Source organism: Ahaetulla prasina, chromosome 6, assembly GCF_028640845.1.
Source record: "Ahaetulla prasina isolate Xishuangbanna chromosome 6, ASM2864084v1, whole genome shotgun sequence".
NCBI lineage: Eukaryota > Metazoa > Chordata > Lepidosauria > Squamata > Colubridae > Ahaetulla > Ahaetulla prasina.
Genome location: NC_080544.1, coordinates 101,176,695 through 101,195,435, shown reverse-complemented (window position 1 = coordinate 101,195,435; position 18,741 = coordinate 101,176,695). Strand labels below are relative to the sequence as shown.

The 18,741-nt window shown below is 41.8% G+C and overlaps 1 protein-coding gene across 1 annotated transcript in view; it reads left to right on the top strand.

The window, feature by feature from the left end:
* PEX5L (peroxisomal biogenesis factor 5 like) overlaps positions 1–18,741 on the top strand; it is a 212,524-nt gene that overhangs the window by 124,436 nt on the left and 69,347 nt on the right. The window contains exon 2 of the mRNA XM_058187507.1: positions 18,260–18,364. Coding sequence (XP_058043490.1) covers positions 18,260–18,364 — 105 coding nt within the window. The remainder of the gene's footprint in view (positions 1–18,259; positions 18,365–18,741) is intronic.

Sequence of the window (18,741 nt, the reverse complement as noted above, 5' to 3'; positions counted from 1 at the left end):
AGTTGAGAATTCTTTTTTTTCCCCTGTTAAAATAAAAGGTATTGTTATAGTTTTGAGTTTCTAAGTCACTTTTTACCCTGCTTGCCCCAAAATAAGATATTCCCTGATAATAAGCCCAATTGGGCTTTTAAGCGCATGGCAATAAGGCCAAGCGCTTATTTCAGGGTTCAAAAAAATATAAGAGAGGGTCTTATTTTCGGGGAAACACGGTAGTTACTTTTAACATCTATGGAGATTCTCAGTCATCCAGGTCATGATTGTCCCAAAGGTGCTTTTTTTCAAGGGGCAACTGGACTTTCTTGTTTTTCTTTGAAGACGTTTCGCTTCTCATCCAAGAAGCTTCTTCAGCTCTGACTGGATGGTGGAGAATGGGAAGGTTCATATTCCTTGCAGACAGGTGGTCATTTGTATTCTCTTAGAGTGTCATTGAGGCCACTTGGAGGTTTATTGCATCCTCAGGTTCACCTGAATAGTGCAAATGGGTATGGAGCCTTCTTGGAACTGCTGAAAGGACTGTCTTGTAGACTGGAGATAGTTGGTGTCGTATCCCACCCCCTCTGTTGAGAGAGGGCTGCTCAGTTTTGACATAGATGTCTTCTTTGACCCCTCATTCAAACCAGCAGTAGTCCTCTCTGCCCAAAATGTAGACTTTTCTGTCTTCAGTGGCCTTTGTCTTTTAAATGCAAGTGGACTGTTGAATCATGTCCTGATGGGTTTGTTTTTCTGTGTTATGCCATGTGCTTATGAAGTGGTTACTTTTGGTAATTTCATTTCAGAACTTGTTCCACTCTGTGTAAAGTCCCCCTCACATAGATGGACAAACATGAGGTGGAATCAGGAGTGGGTTCCACTTATCTTCGTTACCGGTTCTGAAATGGGGGCACATGCGCGCATGCTTCTCTCACACACAGTGCTTCTGTGCATGCGCCAGCTGCCGGCTTGCCCAAATCGGGGCGAACCGGTAGAAACTCACCACTTGGTGGAATATCAAACATTTAAGCCTAATGTTTTTAAGCCTAATGTTTCCTAGAGGTTGTTCCTTCAACATGCTCTGTGAAAGTGCATCATTAAAAATAGATGCAATATCCAGACTACATAATTTAACCAATTAGTGGTTTTACCTCCTGGTTTAATAATAGATCTTCATTTTGTGTTTAAAATTAAATTAGAGATCAGACTGATTCAGGGCCATCCACAACAAGGCAAGACTTCATCAGAATGATGAAATATGTTGTGATAGAGCCGCAGTGGCACAGTGGTTAGAGTGCAGTGTTGCAGGCTACTTCTGCTGATCATTGGCTGCCAGCAGTTTGGCAGATCGAATCTCAAGAGGCTCAAGGTTGACTCAGCCTTACATCCTTCTGAGGTGGGTAAAATGAGGACCTAGATGGTTGGGGGCAAATATGCTGATTCTGTAAACCACTTAGAGAGGGCTCTAAAGCACTGTGAAGTGGTATATAAGTCTAAGGCAGTAGTGGGTTCCACTTATCTTCGCTACCAGTTCGGAACTGGGAGCATGTGTACTTGCGCGTGGCGCTTCTGCACATGTGCAGAACCTTCTTGTTGTGACTCTGGCCCCTGAGCCTGTCCTCATGGAGGAGGATGACTCTGAGAGTGATGGGGAGGACCTGACAAGGCCTCCCTCTCCCGGACTCTCTTCCTCCCTGGCAACACCTCAGGTTCCAGCTGCTGAAGATCAATCTTGGATTGATCCAAGGCAGTGACGAAAAGATAAGCATGCGCAGCAAAGGAAGAGGTGTGGCAGGCCCAGAGATTGCTGAGTCACTGAGCCACACCCCACAGGGGATAAAAGCGGATGGAGTAGCCATCTGGCCCTTGTGACAGACAAAAAGCTACCAAGTGTGAACTGCAGATTGGTCGTTTGGGAGTTAAAAGGCCTGGACTGTGCAAAGGATTTTTCTGTGAGCTCTTGGCAACGGATTTTTGACACGTGGGCTTCTGTCTCCATAAGAGATAAGGAACTCAAAACTTGGAAGGCCTTTGCACTGTCGCTGCCAAGTCTGTCATCCACTACAGAAAGTCAGGTCTGTTGTAAATATAAAGGACTGTGGGACACGCATCTCTGCATCTTCTCTGTGAGGTGGGGAGAGGGACAGAATACTTCTGTACATGCGCTTGACGATGTCTGGGCAGGTGGGTGGAGCCTCCCATCACTGCCACTATCAGTTCTTCCGAACTGGGGCAAACCGGTAGAAACCCTCCACTGGTCTAAGGGCTATTGCTATATCACAGCACAAGATCTGTCCCTTATTTTTTGTGTGTATGAGACAAGTCTCAAGTGTAAGAAGGATACAGTTTGCATTACAATAGTCCCATGCATGGTTGGTCATGTTTTCCCTGTGAACTGATTATCACCTTGAAATTTTCCTACTCCAATACTTTGATGGCAATAAATAATGAGTTATTTACTCATATTTAGGATAGATCCATTGAAACCATGACTCGTTGGGTATTCGGGAACTGGAGACCCAGATTCAGATTTCCCCCCCAAAAACCTATTAACTCATTGGGTGACTATAAACCTAAATAATTTCATAAGTTGGCTTTGGTGAGGATAAACTTTGACTTTATTATCTGAACAAAAGCCAAGAGGGATATAATAAAATTACCTAATACTCATACTTCCTGGAAATTTCAAAAATTGCAACCTTATAGCACTGAAGGGCACCTAGCTGGCAAAAATATGAGGTCAGATTATCAAAGTTTATTTTTGTCTTATAAATAAGCCATTCTAGAAAGGCTGTGTTATATAGGAGAATAAATTATTATTATTGGCAAACATTGTGGTTGGAAGTTTGCTACTGTGGGGAACAGAGAAAATCTAACCCATTTGTCAAGCATTTAGTTGGAACATCGTACGAGGACCATGTCATATTCCCAATATTTTGTAATGGGGTTGATATATTAAAGTATTGATTTTAAAGCATCACTTGCCTTATTGCCTCTTTGTGGCACTGTCCTATAGTTTTGAATTTAAAAAGAAAAGGGCACTTGCATAACCCCAAAACTAAGTTCCAGCAACATGATAGATTGAGCTAAAATTATTATTATTTTATGGGTAATCTACAATTAGATTCAAACACAGACTGGTGAAATCTTAATACAGCTAATTCAAGTCCTAACCAAGGATCTAAGAATTATTAAAGAATTATCCCCGTGTCTGGGGATATAGGCAGTTCCGAGCAGTGTGTGTATTTTTTAAAAAAAAATAAATTAGGGTGTTCAGATCTGATAAATTCAATGTTTCTAAATATAAAGGAAGTCTTTTAGGTATCACTCCATAACCAGGGCCTCTGGTGGCTCAACGGACTAAGACAGTCTGTTATTAACACAGCTGCTTGCAATTACTGCAAGTTCTAGTCCCACCAGGCCCAAGGTTGACTCAGCCTTCCATCCTTTATAAGGTAGGTAAAATGAGGACCCAGATTGTTGGGGGCAGTAAGTTGACTTTGTATATAATATACAAATGGATGAAGACTATTGCTTAACATAGTGTAAGCCGCCCTGAGTCTTCGGAGAAGGGCGGGATATAAATGCAAATAAAATAATAATAATAACAATGGATGTCTTTTTCCATAAGCGTTGTTGTTATTATTATTATGGTTCAATCAGCAGATGCTCAGTCTGGGTTTGGCATTTTCATCCACCTTTCAAGTCCTTCCCAAGGATCTGAGATAGGCAGATGTTGATGTTTGATGGTGTTAGAGATATTATTGCAGGATGTAGGCTGTTCCAAGTAACGCTGCCCTTTGTAATAGACTGGTGGTGAAATCGTCAATGCCAGTAGTGTTCAAGCGGTGCTCCAGTTGTTTTGGGATTGCATCCAAGGTGCCTGTTACTATCGGTACTATCTTTGCTTTCTTTTGTCACAGTCGTTCTATTTCTATTTACACATTATTATTTTCTGTTCATAATAATGTGAAGTCACACACCTGCCAGTCCTTTAACTGATGTTGACCAAGAACTTAGGATGTAGTAACGTATCAGTGTAGTATATGAGCGATCCAAGCAGTATCCCTTTTTGCAATTGACAGTTCGAAATTGTGTGAATGCTCAGATTTCCTGTCCAAGACTTTTTGGTGTGCCATCCAGTGCGCTAATAACTACGGGACCACCACAGCCAATTTATGCCATAATCTTTCAACTTCAATTTTCAGATCTTGATACTTTGTTATCTTCTCCAATTCTTTGTCTTCTGTTCTACTATCCCCCATTATTACCACAATAATTATCCACACTGTCTTTTTTTTCAACTACAGTTAAATCTGGTATGTTAGGATCCAAGACTTTTTGCAATGCTCTCTACATGGGGCATTTTGCAATGCTCTCCACATGGGGCTCCCCTTGAAGAGCACCAGGAGGCTCCAGCTAGTCCAGAATGCGGCCGCGCGGGTGATAGAGGGGGCACTGCGTTGCTCCCATATAACACGCATCCTGCGCGGCCTGCACTGGCTGCCAGTAGCCTTCCAGGTGCAATTCAAGGTGCTGGTTACCACCTTTAAAGCGCTCCCTGGCTTAGGACCGGGGTATTTGCGAGACCGCCTTCTGCCACCGATTGCCTCCCAGCGACCTGTGCGCTCCCACAGAGTGGGCCTCCTCAGGGTGCCGTCGACCAAACAATGTAGGTTGGCGGCCCCCAGGGGGAGGGCCTTCTCTGTGGCAGCTCCAGCCCTATGGAACGAGCTACCTCCGGGTTACGCCAACTCCCCGACCTCCGGGCCTTCAAATGGGAACTGAAGACTGTATTATTTCATCGAGCGGGACTAGCCTAAGACATATTTTAGCGAAATTTTAATGGGTTTTAATCAGTCTTTTGACCGTTTTAGTGATTCGGCCATTAAATATTTGTTTTTAATTGTTTTAAATAGTGTTATTTATTGTATTTATATTGGATTGGTATGTGTATTTTAATATTGGCTGTACACCGCCCTGAGTCCTTCGGGAGATGGTGCGGTATAGAAATGTAATTATAAATAAATAAATAAATAAATAAATAAATAAATAAATAAATAAATAAAGACTTTATCAGTCTGCATTTGGAAATCACACAATATTCCACAACATGCTCATTTGCAAATAGTTTTTCAATTCTGTGTTCCCATCTATTTTTCATTATTGGGACATGATAATTTTTACAGATGTTCCAGTGAATCGTTTTGGTGATTACCTTATAGTTTATCATCAATTTGTACAATCTTCTTGCTCAAACTGAGTGTGTGTTCTACTGTTTCTTCTGCTTTACATCACAATCTGAACTTTAAATCATTTGATGATTTTTCAGTTCTGGCCTTGATTGCATTAGTTTGAATATTGCATAGCCAAAATCTAAGCCTTCAGTTTCTTTTCTTTTTTTTTAATGTTCCAACTGTAAGTCATTGCCAGGTTTTATCTTTATCCACTTTGCCCTCAATCTTTTGCAGACATTGGCCATGGAATGCTTTTCCTTGCCAGCATTCTGTTCATGTTTTTATTACATTATTTCAATGTTCACTTTTGATTTCCTGTAGCTTTGTTGTTGCTGCTGTTAGTTCAAAGGCCTCAATTCTTTGGCGCTCAGCCTTTCTTATGATCCAACCTTCACAGCCATACATTGCAACTGGGAAAACCATAGCCTTGACTATACGCACTTTTGTTGGCAGGGTGATGTCTCTGTTTTTTAGTACGCTGTCTATATTTGCCATAGCTTTCCTCCCCAGGAGCAAGCGTCTTTTAATTTCTTGGCTGCAGTCCCCATCTGCGGTGATCTTGGAGCCCAGGAAAATAAAATCTGTCACTACCTCCATTTCTTCACCATCTATCTGCCAGGAATTGAAAGGGATGGATGCCATGATTTTAGTTTTCTTAATGTTGAGTTTCAAGCCAACTTTTGCACTCTCCTCCTTCACCCGCATCCTGTAGCTTTAGGAAGTCCCAATTTTTTAAACTTGCATCAGTGGATTTTTTATTTAATTATTTAATTTCTATACCGCCCTTCTCCCGAAGGACTCAGGGCGGTTTACAGCCAACATTAAAACAGATTCATCAATAAATTAAAAATAATTTTAAAAATCTAATTCAATTAGGCCAAATTCCGTTAAAACTATTAATAAAGCGATAATAAAACCCAACTTAAAAGCTATATTACAATTAGGCCAGGATTTTCCCAGCAACTTGATTTTAATTCCAGGAATTACCTTTCTTACATCTTCTGCTGGGTGAAAACTGGAACATCAGGTTCGCTTTCTACCAGGTTCGCCTGGTGCGCCAGTTGCGCCCCTTTCTAGATCGGGATGCCCTATGCACGGTCACTCACGCCCTCGTGACGTCTCGCCTGGATTACTGCAATGCTCTCTACATGGGGCTCCCCTTGAAGGGCATCCGGAGGCTGCAGTTAGTCCAGAATGCGGCTGCGCAGGTGATAGAGGGAGCCCCTCGTGGCTCTCGTATGACACCTATCCTGCGCAGACTGCACTGGCTACCTGTGGCCTTCCGGGTGCGCTTCAAGGTTTTGGTAACCACCTTCAAAGCGCTCCATGGCATAGGGCCGGGTTATTTACGGGACCGCCTACTGCTACCGAATACCTCTCACCGACCCGTGCGCTCTCACAGAGAGGGACTCCTCAGGGTACCGTCAGCGAGGCAGTGTCGTCTGGCGACGCCCAGGGCAAGGGCCTTCTCTGTGGGGGCTCCCACCCTCTGGAACGAACTACCCCCAGGACTTCATCAACTTCCGGACTTCCGAACCTTCCGTCGCGAGCTTAAAACACACTTATTCATCTGCGCAGGACTGGATTAGATTTTAAATTTATTGGTTTTAAATGGGTTTTATTATTTATACTGTTTTTAATAATTCGGCCTTTTAGAATAAGTTTTTTAATTGTTATTTTAATCTGTATTTATATGTTTTTTATTTGCCTGTGAACCGCCCTGAGTCCTTCGGGAGATAGGGCGGTATATAAATGTGATTAATAAATAAATAAATAAATAAATAAACATCAGACTTAGCTCTCAATGTTAGAATGAATTATCTGAAACTGAAGCTTCCCTGTGTCTTAGTATAGCGTGCCAATGAACCTTTGCAGATTTCAGTTTTTACATCTGGCGTATTGATTTTAAAGTTTCCATATTAGAAATTCATCTGCCAAGTTTTTTAAGGGGCTTCCTTTATGAAAAGAAAATAGTATTACTCTCCCTTCATCCCAGAATATAACACTGGAAAGCTACTTTGCTGTCACAACCGATAGATATCAAACTTTAAAGTGTTTTGGTTTTTTTTCACAAAAAGAAAACTTACACTGGAGGCATTCAGATCAAGAAGTAAACACAACCAACTCTCTTCTTCTCCCTAATTTGGATGCAGTTAATACTTTTAATGACATTGTGAACATGCTACAGATTTCAATAGTATTATACTTTGGGACATCGGAAGATAGAACAATTATTTACAGTGTTTATAATAGAACGCCTGGCCTGATCACAGATAACAGCTAAACCATGGATCTGAAATTTGCAGCTTATCTTTGGGCTGGGGGTAATTCTCCACAGATCACAACATATTAGGCAGTGAGAATGTTGGCTTGTAAACCCAGGGCACTAAGAACTGAGTAGAGCTGCAGGCTGGGAAGACATCCAGACAGAAGACTGGGACAATCTCTGACCTCTCTTGAACTTGATAAGCCTCCTAGCATCAGCAGGAACTGGTCAGACAGGCACACAACCACTATACCAAAGCTTGTCATGCTGGGCAGCACCAGTGTCAGAAAACTCACATCTGCTCTCGCACTCCATTAAAGATGTTGCTTCTTAAGAAACACAGAATGAATAATGGGAAGGTGAGGTTTAACTAAGGGAGGTGGACAGTAGTGGGTTTCAAACTTTTTCACTACTGGTTCTGTGGGCGTGGCTTGGTGGGCGTGACATTGCTTGGTGGGCGTGGCTTGGTGGGCGTGGCAGGGGAAGGATACTGTAAAAACTCCATTCCCTCCCCACTCCAGGGGAAGGTTACTGCAAAAGCCCCATTTCCTCCAGATCAACTGGGACTTGGAAGGCAGTCAGAATTTTTACTACCGGTTCTCTGAACTACTCAAAATTTTCACTAAAGGTTCTCCAGAACTGGTCAGAACCTGCTGAAACCCACCTCTGAAGATGGACCAGGAATCTAGGAGGCAGGCAAAAAAAAAAAAGGAGGCAGGCAAAAAGAAGACCAGGCCTGGCCACCCTGCCACATGGGTTGTTCTGCTTAAAAACACTGGCAGTTTTTAAGAGAAGTTTGGACGACCCCTTGTCTGAAGTGGTGAACAGTTTGTTGCTTGAACAGGGGATTGGATTAGAACAACGCCCGCCCCCTCCCAACCTTTTGGGCACCAGGGACTGGTTCCATATAGAAAGTTTTTTTTCCATGGACTGGAAAGGGCATGGTTTCACCTGCTGCCTGTATCCCATGGATGGGACTTTGCTTGTTTGCATGGCCCAGTTGCTAGCATGCCACAACCCAGTGACGGCCCATGGACCAGGGGTTGGGGACCCCGGGACTAGAAGACCTCCCTGTTCTCTTCCAATCTGTTATTCTGCTAGACAAGGAGAGGGGAAACCAAACAGTGAAAACACCTCTATGGGAATCCATGGCTTCTCCTCTCTGCTGGCAGGACTCTATTGCCTGTCTTCTAGATATTGTATTTTGTTTGGCACTCAGCCAAATGGCTACAAGATTAAGCCTCTAAGTGAGATTATAAAGTTCAGCATCCTTATATGCGGGAAGAGAAAAAGAAAGGTGGGAATTGGAAGCACAGCAGGGAAGAGGAGGCAATGTGTCTTAATAGAATAGAATATAGAATAGAATAGAATTTTTTATTGGCCAAGTTTGATTGGACACACATCTTGGTGCATATGCTCTCAGTGTACATAAAATAAAAGATACCTTCGTCAAGAATCATAAGGTACAGCACTTGATGATAGTTATAGGGTACAAATAAGCAATCAGGAAACCATCAATATCAATATAATTCTGATAATAACTGATATGCAATAGCAGGTGACTAGTGTTTGGGAGAGTAAGTTCCCTAGTTTTTGTATGTTCAGTAGTAGTTACAACAGGTTTTGATCATGCACTGGACACACGTAGGAACCTGTTCCAGGAATTGGGATTGATAGAGGATCAATTAAATCAAAGGAATGAAGCATCTTTATGTCATTAGAGAAGGAACACATTGTGTAATGAAGGAGCTTCAAAGTGATGCTTTACTTAAATCATTATTGAAGCGAAGCTTTGCTCTTCCCTAGGCATTAATTTGGCAGGAAAAGAGTCGGATGTCAGTTTATTTCTACCACAAAGTGTCTTTTGAGTGAGTTTAAAAGTGGGGACGTTCCAAAGGCCTGTCATCATGTTGTTCCAGAGCCTGGCAAATAATAATTTTAGCACAGCACATTAAGTTAGTTATTTTAAGCGAAGTGAGTTAAGATCATAGAAAAGGTATATTCCAGCTGTCGTTCTGAGCCATAGTGATAATTGTTATATTGTGGGTTCAGGTGCTGGCAAGGTGTAGGCAGGACTCTGGATAGCAGGTAATTTACTTTATTAACCTTAACATATCTAAGTAGTGACAAATACAGACAAACAAAAAACTCTCTCCCTCTCTGTTGACAGCCCTTTTATACCGGCTGTCAACTGGCTTAGCCGATCAACACAGAGAAGTACTATCCTCGTTCTCCACTAGGGGAACGGACCCTGGGGCGAAAAGAACTTAGAACACTACAATAATAATATTTACATCTTGGTTGTAGAAGTCGGTCTCCTCTCCCCTGGACTTTTGCTGGAAAAGATTATTAAAATAGGCAATGTTTGAATATTTTAGAGCATGCACACTTTTTTTTACAAACCAGCTCCAGAAGTTCAGGGCAGATGAAAAGCACTGAAAAAGGACACGTTTTTAAGCTGATCTGCTAAATATAAGGTAATCCTCAATTTACTGCCACAATGAAACCCCAAATTTCTGTTGCTAAGGGAGACATTTGTTAAGTGAGTTTTGTCCGGTGGTGGGTTTCAAAAAAAATTTCTACTGGTTCTGTGGGTGTGGCTTGATGGGTGTGGCATGGCTTGGTGGGCGTGGCTTGATGGGCATGGCAAAGGAAGACTACTATAAAATCTGCATTCCCTCCCCAATCCAGGGGAAGAATACTATACAATCTCCCTTCACACCGCACTCCAGGGGAAGGATACTGTAAAATCTCCATTCCTACCCCACTCCCGGGGAAGGGTACTGTAAAATCTCCATTTCCACCCCACTCCAGGGGAAGGATACTGTAAAATCTCCATTCCCACCCCACTCCAGGGGAAGGTTTCTGCAAAAGCCCCATTTTGTCCTGATAAGCTGGGACTTGGGAGGCAGAGAATAGATGGGGGCAGGGCCACTCAGAATTTTTACTACCGGTTCTCTGAACTACTCAAAATTTCCACTACCGGTTCTCCAAAACTGGTCAGAACCTGCTGAAACCCACCTCTGGTTTTGCCCCATTTTACAACCTTTCTTACCACAGTTGTTAAGTGAAACACTGCCATTGTTAACAGTTGTTAAAATAAATCTGACTCCCAGATTTGACTTGGCTTGTCAGATGATCGCAAAAGGTGATCACTTGAGCTCAGGACACTGCAACCATCATAAATATAGTATCTGCTACCAAGCGTATGAGTTTTGAACATGTGACCATACTGCAATGGTCATAAATGTGAAAACCGGTCATAAGTCGCTTTTTTGCCGTTGCATCTTCAAACGGTCACTAAACAAATTGTTGTAAGTCGAGGACTAGCCATATTTCAGCTTCATATTGCCTTGCGCACTGTCTAAGTCAGGGGTCTCCAACCTTGGCAACTTTAAGCCTGGCGGACTTCAACTCCCAGAATTCCTCAGCCAGCAAAGCTGAGGGATTCTGGGAGTTGAAGTCCACCAGGCTTAAAGTTGCCAAGGTTGGAGACCCCTGGTCTAGGTCAGGCCCAGTATGGAGAAAGAGGCAGACTCCAAATCTCTCGGAGTAACACATTTATTTTGGATCCTAACAAAGATGGCTCCTCCCATAATACTGGAAAAGAACCATGTCCAATGGTTCAGTCAGCATTTATATTTTATTAGTTACATCAGTAAGGAAGTACAAGTTGATTACAGGGGAAATGCATATTATCCGTGAAACAAAGCAGTTACCAAAATATCCTCATCTCGTTAATGAACAGAAGCTGTATCAGCAAAGTTTATTTAAAGAAGCTCATATGTTTTCCAGGTGCTTTCCAAAATAGACCAGAGCAGTTTCCTCTTAAGGCATGGGTATCAAACTCATTTAGTCACAGGAGCTATCGTGAAGTTTTTTTGCCTTTGCGGAGCTGGGGTGGGTGTGGCCTGCGGGTCCGCCAGTTTGACATCCCTGCTCCAAGGCTGTCTCACATCTCCTCAGACATCCATCCCCCAAGTCACACAATTTAACATAGAAACTTTTATAGAAATTACTTGGTAGGTCACTTGACCTACTGAATTTTCCCATTTTCAGATTTTGTGTTCAGGGGAAAGCATATTTCTATCGTATTCTTCTTCTTTTTTTATTATGCATTTCATGTAAAACTTAAAGATTGCTGATCAAAAGTATGTCTGGTTGATTTTCTTATGACTGACACCCAGCTACGTCTATTGAAGAATCACTATAAAAAAAATTGTAGAAATAAAATGATAGAAAACCCGTTTTCACAAAAGCATTTTTTGGTTTGTTTGAGATGCGATAAATATTCCATGACTGTTTGGTTCAAATACAGTTTCTCCCAGTCCTAATAAAAGCCGTAACAGCCTTCTAAAGATACATCTTAAGCACAACAGTCTTGCCAAAGAATCTCGGTGAATTTCGCTGTAAAACAGAATATATGAGAGTCCTAAGAAAGACTCTTTGCAGCAAATTCCCTTAATTAATTATGCGTTATGTTGGGAAATACTTTGTTTTCTAGAATGTGCACCTGCTGCCATTAATTGCAGGCATTAATCACTCCAAAATTTTGATTGCCATTTTCAGATCTTTTTGATCTGCTGCAGGGGTGGACTTCAAAAAAATTTAGCAAAGGGTTCTCCGCCTGGTTGCTAGGTGGGTGTGGCCTAGTCATCCTCCTGCACCACAGTGGGAGGTGGCGTTTTTGCCCTCCCCGGGCTCCGGAGGCTTTCTTCGATCCTCTGGGAGTGTGAAAACGGTCTCCCCAGACTCCGGAGGCTCTCTGGAGACCAGATATGGGCCCATTTCTGACCTTCCTGAACTTCCGGTAGGCCCTTTTTTCGCCCTCCCCAAGCCTCCACATGCTCCCTTGCAATTACTTGCATCCAAAACAGGCCATGTGGAGACTCCTGGGAGGGGCAGGGTGGGGTGGAGTGGGCGGGGACAGCCAGGAGTGGGATTTGGGGGTTTTCTGAACTGCACAGAATCTTAGCTAGAGGTTCTCCCAGATCCCTGTGAACCCCCAGCAGCCCACCCCAATCTGCTGTTCCATGCAGAGACCGGGGGGGAATGTTTGAAGCTGACTATGTTTTGTGTCATAGTACCCTCTTTTTCCAGCCCTTTCCCTGATACATCTTCTGCGGTGTTCTACAACAAAAAAAATCACAAGAATTGTGGATCATCCTTGTGAGGAAAAAATGGAATGTTGTGGCGTTATTACAGGCACCCAATGGATTAATGATGATGATGATTGATCGATTGACCAATTGATTGATTCACAAGCACTACTATGAGTATCATGACTACTTTCAGCCAGGAAAAGAGTATGTTTGAAGCTGACTATGGTTCTGTGTTGTAGCAACCTATTTTTCCAGCCTTTTCACTACCCAACACACCTTCTGTGAGGATTTTGCGGTCTTCTACAGCGGAAATAACAGGAATGGTGGATTATCCTTGTGGAACAAAAGATAGAATGTTATGGTATTACGATTATGAAAGCCATCCAGTGGATTAATGATTGATTGATTGATTGATTGATTGACCGATTAACAAGCACTAATATGAGTATCATGACTGTTTTCAGGCAGTAGGTGAGACCTTGAAGAAAAAGTGGCTGTGGCTTCAAAAATGCAAGCTGATCTTTGCCTTGGTGGGTTTTTTATTCCTCCTGTGCAGGACATTTCAAAAGCATCGCATGTTTTCTAATGCATCTTTTCCGACTGACGAAACTTGCTTTTATTCAGCACGAAAGGCGTGCGCTCTTTTGCCAAAACCGCATGTTATTTACCGCTCGTGCAACAACAGCCCCATGTATATATATATACAGTATGTACATCTCATCAAAGGATACTGCCACAAAGTGAATCATACATAAAACTGCACATTTGGCCAGATAATTTTTGTTAATGCTTAGCAAGCAGAATGTGCTTTTCATCGGATGAAATGCCATATCCCGATTATAGTTCACAATACTGTGCATTTTGCAGTTTGGGGATAAGAGAAGTATGCAAAGGGAAGGAGCATGCTTAGATTTGATGTATTTTATATGAGCATGCTTTGGACATGACTGGAGATTCTTATAATCTTATTTCAAAATGTTAAGTTGGATGCCAGTGTTATTCAGAACTGTGGTTCCTTGATGGCACTTTATAAGCAACGAACAAAAGTTTATTGTTATTTTATGCTATCAAGCAGACTCAGCTTGACTTGAATAGAATGAAACAACATTGCCTTAAAATCCGATATATAGGTGTCGCTAATAAAGATACAGGGGCCACATTTGTGGCTTTCCATGTTTTTATTTCCAGTTACGTGCTACATCATAATTCCCACTTAGAAAAATAAGCAGGTGAAATAACGGGAATAAGCAGAACCTAAAATGTATATAAAACTATACTGTGTGCCAGAATATTTCCATTCCTTGTACAGTGCACCATAAGTCACATTAAGTGAATTTGTGTGTTGTCTTTATGGAAGAGTGTTATTTTTACTTGTTCTCATCATCCAAATTTGTTTTGTAACCATAGTTCTAGACCAGGGGTCTCCAACCTTGGTCCCTTTAAGACTGAGGAACTCTGGGAGCTGAAGTCCACAAGTCTTAAAGGGACCAAGGTTGGAGACCTCTGTTCTAGACTGCTACTGCTTGTCCTCATCTCACATTTCCCCAGCCAAGTTTCTTGCACAATAAGGGAGCCAGTCATCAGCAAAATTCCCAAATTCATAATCCCGTGAAGACCTGTGTCAATATTTACCTTCCTTTTCAGCAACTGAGATGTTGAAAAGAGGGCAAAACAACCTACTGAAGTTCATGTCTGATCCATTATTTAACTTTCCACCTCCAGAGCTGATGAAGAGTAGATACTCTTCAAGGACAAATTCCTTTCTGCATACCCTTTGTTAACATTTCTTGATGAACAGGAAAACGTCCAAATCTAAATTTCTGAAAATTAGTACCCAATGTAATCATTTCGATAGAGCAGAAATTATTTGAAGATGCCTAAAAATTTACTCAAGGAAAAAATGGTTCTGTAAAGTTCTAGCAAATAAAAGTCTTGTACCATTAGTCTTACTCATGGCATTTATGCTATGATTAAGTAGCTATATGTTTGTGCATATCAAGGATTATATACACACACACGGCAATTTTTCATATATACAGTAGCGGCCAAAATTGTGGAAACCTTTTGGGAAAAGTGTATTTTTGAGGTTTTATGGCTAATAGCACAATTTTTTGGGGGGAGGAGTTTCAAGATAATCATATTCCACTGCTGGAATGGCCTGGGAATAGCCCAGATTTTCACCCAATTGAAAATCTATGGAGCCGATTAAAGAATCTTGTTAGTCAGAAGCGACCCAGCAATAAAACCCAGTTAATAGAAGCAATCATGTGATCTTGGATTCACATTATAACAGCTGCTGAACTAAAAGACTTGGTTCACTCCATGGGATTGCTGGGTCGCTTCTGACTAACAAGTTTCTTTAGTCGGCTCCAGTGATGAAATCCAAATTTTTTTACTACCAATTCTGTGGGTGTGGCTTGGTGGGCGTGGTGTTGCTTGGTGAGTGTGGCTTGGTGGGTGTGGCAGGGGAAGGATATTGCAAAATATCCATTCCCACCCCACTCTGGGGCCAGCCAGAGGTGGTATTTGCCGGTTCTCTGAACTACTCAAATTTTCCGCTACTGGTTCTCCAGAACCTGTCAGAACCTGCTGGATTTCACCCCTGGTTGGCCCCATAGATTTTCAGTTGGGTTAAGGACTGGACAGTAGTGGGTTTCAAAACCCAGTGCTACCAGTTCACTATCAGTAGTGCGCGGCGGGCACACTTGCTTGTTTTGCGAACATGCGGCGCTTCTGTGCATGCACAGATCCTTTGTTGATGACGTCTGGGCAGGTGGGCGGAGCCTCCTCCCACTGCCACTACCAGTTCACACAAACTGGGGAGAACTGGGAGCAACCCACTACTGGGTCTGGGTTACTCCCAGGTCATTCCAGCAGTGGAATATGATTATCTTGAAACTCCAAAAAAAAAGTGGCGTTATTAGCCACCAAACATCAAAAATACACTTTTCCTAAAAGGCTTCCACAATTTTGACCACTACTGTATATTCAAAGAAACTTCTTAGACCTACACGGTTTTACAACTGCATCAGAAGGCATTTAAAAATTGTAATAGTAATTGATAGATACATGATCTCTCTGAAAGATACTTTTCTGTTGTAAGCAAGAAAGACAGAATTGAAATTCTGCAATATCGAACTAAAATGGTTTACAGCGGGGGCATTAGCTTAAAACATGCAAGATAATTGTTTAAAATCGAAGGTTTTTATTATAGTCACACTGTGCATCTGAATACGGTGGGTCACCATTGGCGTTAGATCTCAAAGCCAGTTTGAAGGAAGTTTTGGCTGGCATCAAGATGGTTTTTCCCAGAGTTGTTCTTTGGTTCCTTCCTCCATCTTTACTTTTTTTTTAAAAAAAAAATGAATTTTAGAATTGCTTCGTCTCCTGAGGCAACACATATTGTATCTGCGTTTTGTTATTGTGTTTTAAGAAGGGAGTCATTGCGTTCTCTACAGCAGGGGTCCCCAAACCCCAGGCCGTAGCCTATTCAAAACCAGGCCGCATGAGTGGCGGGCTGGAATGCATGTGCACACAGCTCAACTTGCTCACTCTCGCGGCCCGGTTCCGCTCTACTTCCCCACCCACTCCGCTGCAAATATTGGGGACTGCTGCTCTAGAGCAGGGGTCTCCAACCTTGGCAACTTTAAGACTTGTGGACTTCAACTCCCAAAATCCCTCAGCCAGCAAAGCTGGGAGTTGAAATCCACAAGTCTTAAAGTTGCCAAGGTTGGAGACCCCTGCTCTAGAGAGAATTAAATTAATTTCTCTTTCTTTCTTTCTCTCTCTCTCTCTTTCTCTCTCTCTATTTTATTTTATTTTTTTGCAAATATTGGTATGTCACTCTTGATGTCCTAGTAATCATCATACTTCGTCCTTTTTTTTTTTTTTAAACAATTCAATTTCAGGGGAAAATACTGCCATATGCCAAGGGGTAGTTTCTGCCCCGGTAGGAAATTAAGATCCTTTCTTTTTTTTTTAAGCTAACTGGGCCATGCGGTTGAAGGTTAAAATTATCTTAAGATAATTGGCCAACTGAAGCTTCCATTACATGGCAGGTGATGGGAAATGAGTTGCATTATATCCGGATCTCTGGTCTCCTAAGAAAAGAAGACAAAAGACACAGTGGAAGAAAGCAATAGCCTGATAAATTTGTATGACTGTGTTAATGATGCCTTGATGCAGGTTCTTTGAAGTCTTTCCAGGTCTAACAACAATGAAAGTTTTTCAGCATGATGGTATTTGCAAATAAGAAGGGGGCGCGGAATGTTCATAGTGATTTAAATTCTTTTTCAATCAATACTACGCATGGTGTCCAATCCTATAACTTTAACTTCGATCTGGCATCTTGTTAACCTAGCAAACCCTCCTCATTGAGCACAATGTTTTGAAATACTCATATACAGGTAATCCTCGGTTTACAACAATTCATTTAATGACCATTCAAAGTTACAACGGCACTGAAAAAAGTGACTTATATGACCGTTTTTCACACTTACGACCGTTGCAGCATCCCCATGGTCATTTGATCAAAATTCGGACACTTGGCCACTGTGACTCATATTTACGACGGTTGCAGTGTCCCGGGGTCATGTGACCACCTTCTGCGACTTTCTGACAAGAAAAGTCAATGGGGAAGCCAGATTCACTTAACAACCATCTGGCTAGCTTAACAAGTGCAGTGATTCACTTACCAACAGTGGCCAAAAAAAGTCATAAAATGGATCAAAACTCATTGAACAAATGTCTCACTTAGCAACAGAGATTTTGGGCTCAATTGTGGTCATAAGTCGAGGACTACCTGTACATTACTTTGTGTGTCTCACTGCAACTTGGAGAGATAGGGCCTTCTTGTCCTCCACAACAATCTTAAATAGATCAAAAATATATTTTTACAGAGAAGTGCTCTCTGAGATTCAGACTGGAGGCTGATTTACAATTTAACCCACGGCAGTAAGTGGACCAAATATTCATCCTGAATATTGTATAAATGAAATGATGAAATTGCAGCAAAATATAGGAGGATTTGGCTATTTTTAGGGGGTGGGGAATTTCCTATGGATTTTGGTGTGCTGTAAGATGTGCTTCTAAAATGACTTGGCCAGGGAAAATCTTAAATATAATATAATTTTAACCTGAACTTAATTCAATCATCCCAATGGATTTAAACATATCCTCTTACTGACCCAGGAAAATGACAATTTATCAGCAAATTCTGGAGGTCACATTAAGGGACATGTCCCACCAAAGGTCGCTCCAAGATTTCTGGTTAGACACCATGAAAAATTGCTTTAAATAATCCATTGTATCATCTATGGAAAACTGAAATGGGATTGAAACAAACGATTATCACTTGGAAAGTGATAAAGTATGTTGGATTGGACACCATGCATCTATATAAATATATGTTACATCTTATTGTTAACAGCTGTGCCAATACTTGTATGATTGCTTAACTTCGCTTTTAAATTTTCATTTTTGTTTCCAGCACCAACAATTTGCTTCCACTATTTTACATGTTAGTTTAACTTCTTGCTTTGTTGTGTGTTTGTTTGGTGGGAGGAGACGAGGAAGGGAATTGAAACTGATGATAAAAATGTCATATTAAAGCTATTTCTACATCTGTAACAGGAATGTCATACATTTCCTCCTGACACAAGTCATTGTTGATTTCACTGTTATAGGGGAAAGGCTCTAGGGCGGCAGATAAGGCTGTTGCCATGGTGATGAAGGAGATACCGAGGGAGGAGTCTCCGGAGGAAAAACCCCTCCTTACTATGAAATCACAGGTGGGCAGAATGGTCCGGATTTGAAGGAGGAAGCTGGCGTATTTCAATGCAAATGGAAATCAACCATTAGTAGAGCTACCATATTTTGGTTGCAAACACTCAGCCACTAGGTGGCAGTAGAGAAGTATCATTTTCAGTATTTGCTGCCATCTTGTGGTCACTGGTTCTCTTGCGCTGCAATATGGTTGCTCAATCATTTTCTAGAAGTCTTCCATTCTTCTTCACTTCTATGTTCAATTAGACTTCTCTCCCTCTCTCTCTCCCTCCCTCTCCCCTTCTCTTTCTCTCTCTGCTTTCTCTTACTTTTCCTGTACCTTTTTCTTTCTTCATTTTGTCCCCCGCTCTTTCTCTTCCCCTCTCTTGTTCTAACTTTATCA